General features: G+C 44.3%; 1 protein-coding gene across 1 annotated transcript; it reads right to left on the bottom strand.

Annotated features, from left to right (window-relative positions):
• Positions 1-469: 469 nt before the first annotated feature.
• On the bottom strand, positions 470-1,510 carry LOC138795243 (S-antigen protein-like). Its single transcript, XM_069974237.1, has one exon. It carries the CDS (start codon positions 1,508-1,510, stop codon positions 470-472), a length of 1,041 nt encoding a protein of 346 aa, XP_069830338.1.
• Between the last annotated feature and the right edge of the window lie 631 nt (positions 1,511-2,141).

The following is a 2,141-nucleotide window of genomic DNA, read 5'->3' as shown; positions in this document are numbered from 1 at the left end:
CTTTTCCACTGGCAGCAGCAATGTCCACTGACTGTCCCTCCTCTACTGGCAGCAACATTGTCTCTGTCTTCACTTTTCTAACACCATCAGGGGTACTCTCCCCTTTCTTATAAAATCCACACTGGCAGCAACATTTGCCCCTTCCTACACCTACCTTACTGTCAGCAGCATTGTCCTACTTCTCTGCTCTTCTTTACTGGCAGTATGAATTACCCCTCAGCCAATCCATTTTCCAGCACTTGGAGGAGTAGTCACTTACTCTTTCTAGCATTGGCAGCAGCATTCTCCCAGTGCTACAGTAGCTATCTCTTCCCCATTGACAGCAGTATTCTCTTCATCTCTAGCATATCCCAGCCTCTCCACCACTGCTTCTAACATTATTACTTTATACAAAAATTGTAAACTGGCAGCGGCATTCAGTCCCCTTACCACCCCTCCTTCTCTGGTAACAGCAGAATCCTATTGATAACTATATACTACCTACCACACCAGTGGTGCCAATGTTTTTCATACCCTTAGTGCCCATGCTGCTCATACCCTTAGTGCCCAAGCTGCTCATACCCTTAGTGCCCATGCTGCTCATACCCTTAGTGCCCATGCTGCTCATACCCTTAGTGCCCATGCTGTTCGTACCCTTAGTATCCATGCTGCTCATACCCTTAGTGCCCATGCTGCTCATACTCTTAGTGCCCATGCTGCTCATACCCTTAGTGCCCATGCTGTTCGTACCCTTAGTATCCATGCTGCTCATACCCTTAGTGCCCATGCTGCTCATACCCTTAGTGCCCAAGCTGCTCATACCCTTAGTGCCCATGCTGTTCGTACCCTTAGTATCCATGCTGCTCATACCCTTAGTGCCCATGCTGCTCATACCCTTAGTGCCCATGCTGCTCATACCCTTAGTGCCCATGCTGCTCATACTCTTAGTGCCCATGCTGCTCATACCCTTAGTGCCCATGCTGTTCATACCCTTAGTGCTCATGCTGCTCATACTCTTAGTGCCCATGCTGCTCATACTCTTAGTGCCCATGCTGCTCATACCCTTAGTGTCCATGCTGTTCATACCCTTAGTGCCCATGCTGTTCATACCCTTAGTGCTCATGCTGCTCATACTCTTAGTGCCCATGCTGCTCATACTCTTAGTGCCCATGCTGCTCATACCCTTAGTGCCCATGCTGTTCATACCCTTAGTGCTCATGCTGCTCATACTATTAGTGCCCATGCTGCTCATACTCTTAGTGCCCATGCTGCTCATACCCTTAGTGCCCATGCTGTTCATACCCTTAGTGCTCATGCTGCTCATACTATTAGTGCCCATGCTGCTCATACTCTTAGTGCCCATGCTGCTCATACCCTTAGTGCCCATGCTGCTCATACCCTTAGTGCCCATGCTGCTCATACCCTTAGTTCCTATGCTGCTCATACCCTTAGTGCCCATGCTGCTCATACCCTTAGTGTCCATGCTGCTCATACCCTTAGTGTCCATGCTGCTCATACCCTTAGTGCCCATGCTGCTCATACCCTTAGGACTAGGATTCCACCATTCTGCATAGTATAGGGACATAGGAACCAGCTGTATACTACAGTATATGCCTGTTTTCTATGTCATATATTTTCTGAATAATTGATTATTCTTGTTTCTGGTACAATACATTTTATATCGCCACACCTGAATATACATATTTTAAAGAAATTTGGAATTTTCTACCCCATCTGCCTCCTATTATTGAATTACAGTATATATAAATGAAAACAAATGTGTTCTTATTGAATGAATAACGCATTCATACTATGATTTCTAAAAATAAAAAAAAGAAAAGAAAAAAAGACGCAACATAGAACTTATAACTGAAAAGTAACACAGGCTATGCTCATTATCATTATACATTACAGAAATCACCAAAGCAACAGGGAATTCCAGGAGTACGTCATTGCCATTTCCTAGATTCACTGTACTCATATATCTCAATTACTGCTAAAGCTCAAACACATAAAAAGAGGCAAGAACAACGAAGAACCACTTTGCCTAAATACTTTAGATATGTATTTTAATGAGGTACAGTATGAAGCAGCATAAATTCATCCAAACATTGTTTACTAATAGAACAAAACTCTAAGTGCCCTCTGGGTCTGTGGTAGCT

Source organism: Dendropsophus ebraccatus, chromosome 6 (assembly GCF_027789765.1).
Source record: "Dendropsophus ebraccatus isolate aDenEbr1 chromosome 6, aDenEbr1.pat, whole genome shotgun sequence".
NCBI lineage: Eukaryota > Metazoa > Chordata > Amphibia > Anura > Hylidae > Dendropsophus > Dendropsophus ebraccatus.
Note: the sequence above shows the minus strand (reverse complement) of the source record. Positions and strands in the feature narration are given on the sequence as shown.

Excerpts from the sequence above, each read along its gene's own strand:
- LOC138795243 (XM_069974237.1), bottom strand. The coding sequence starts at position 1,510 with ATGGGCACTAAGGGTATGAGCAGCATGGACACTAAGGGTATGAGCAGC.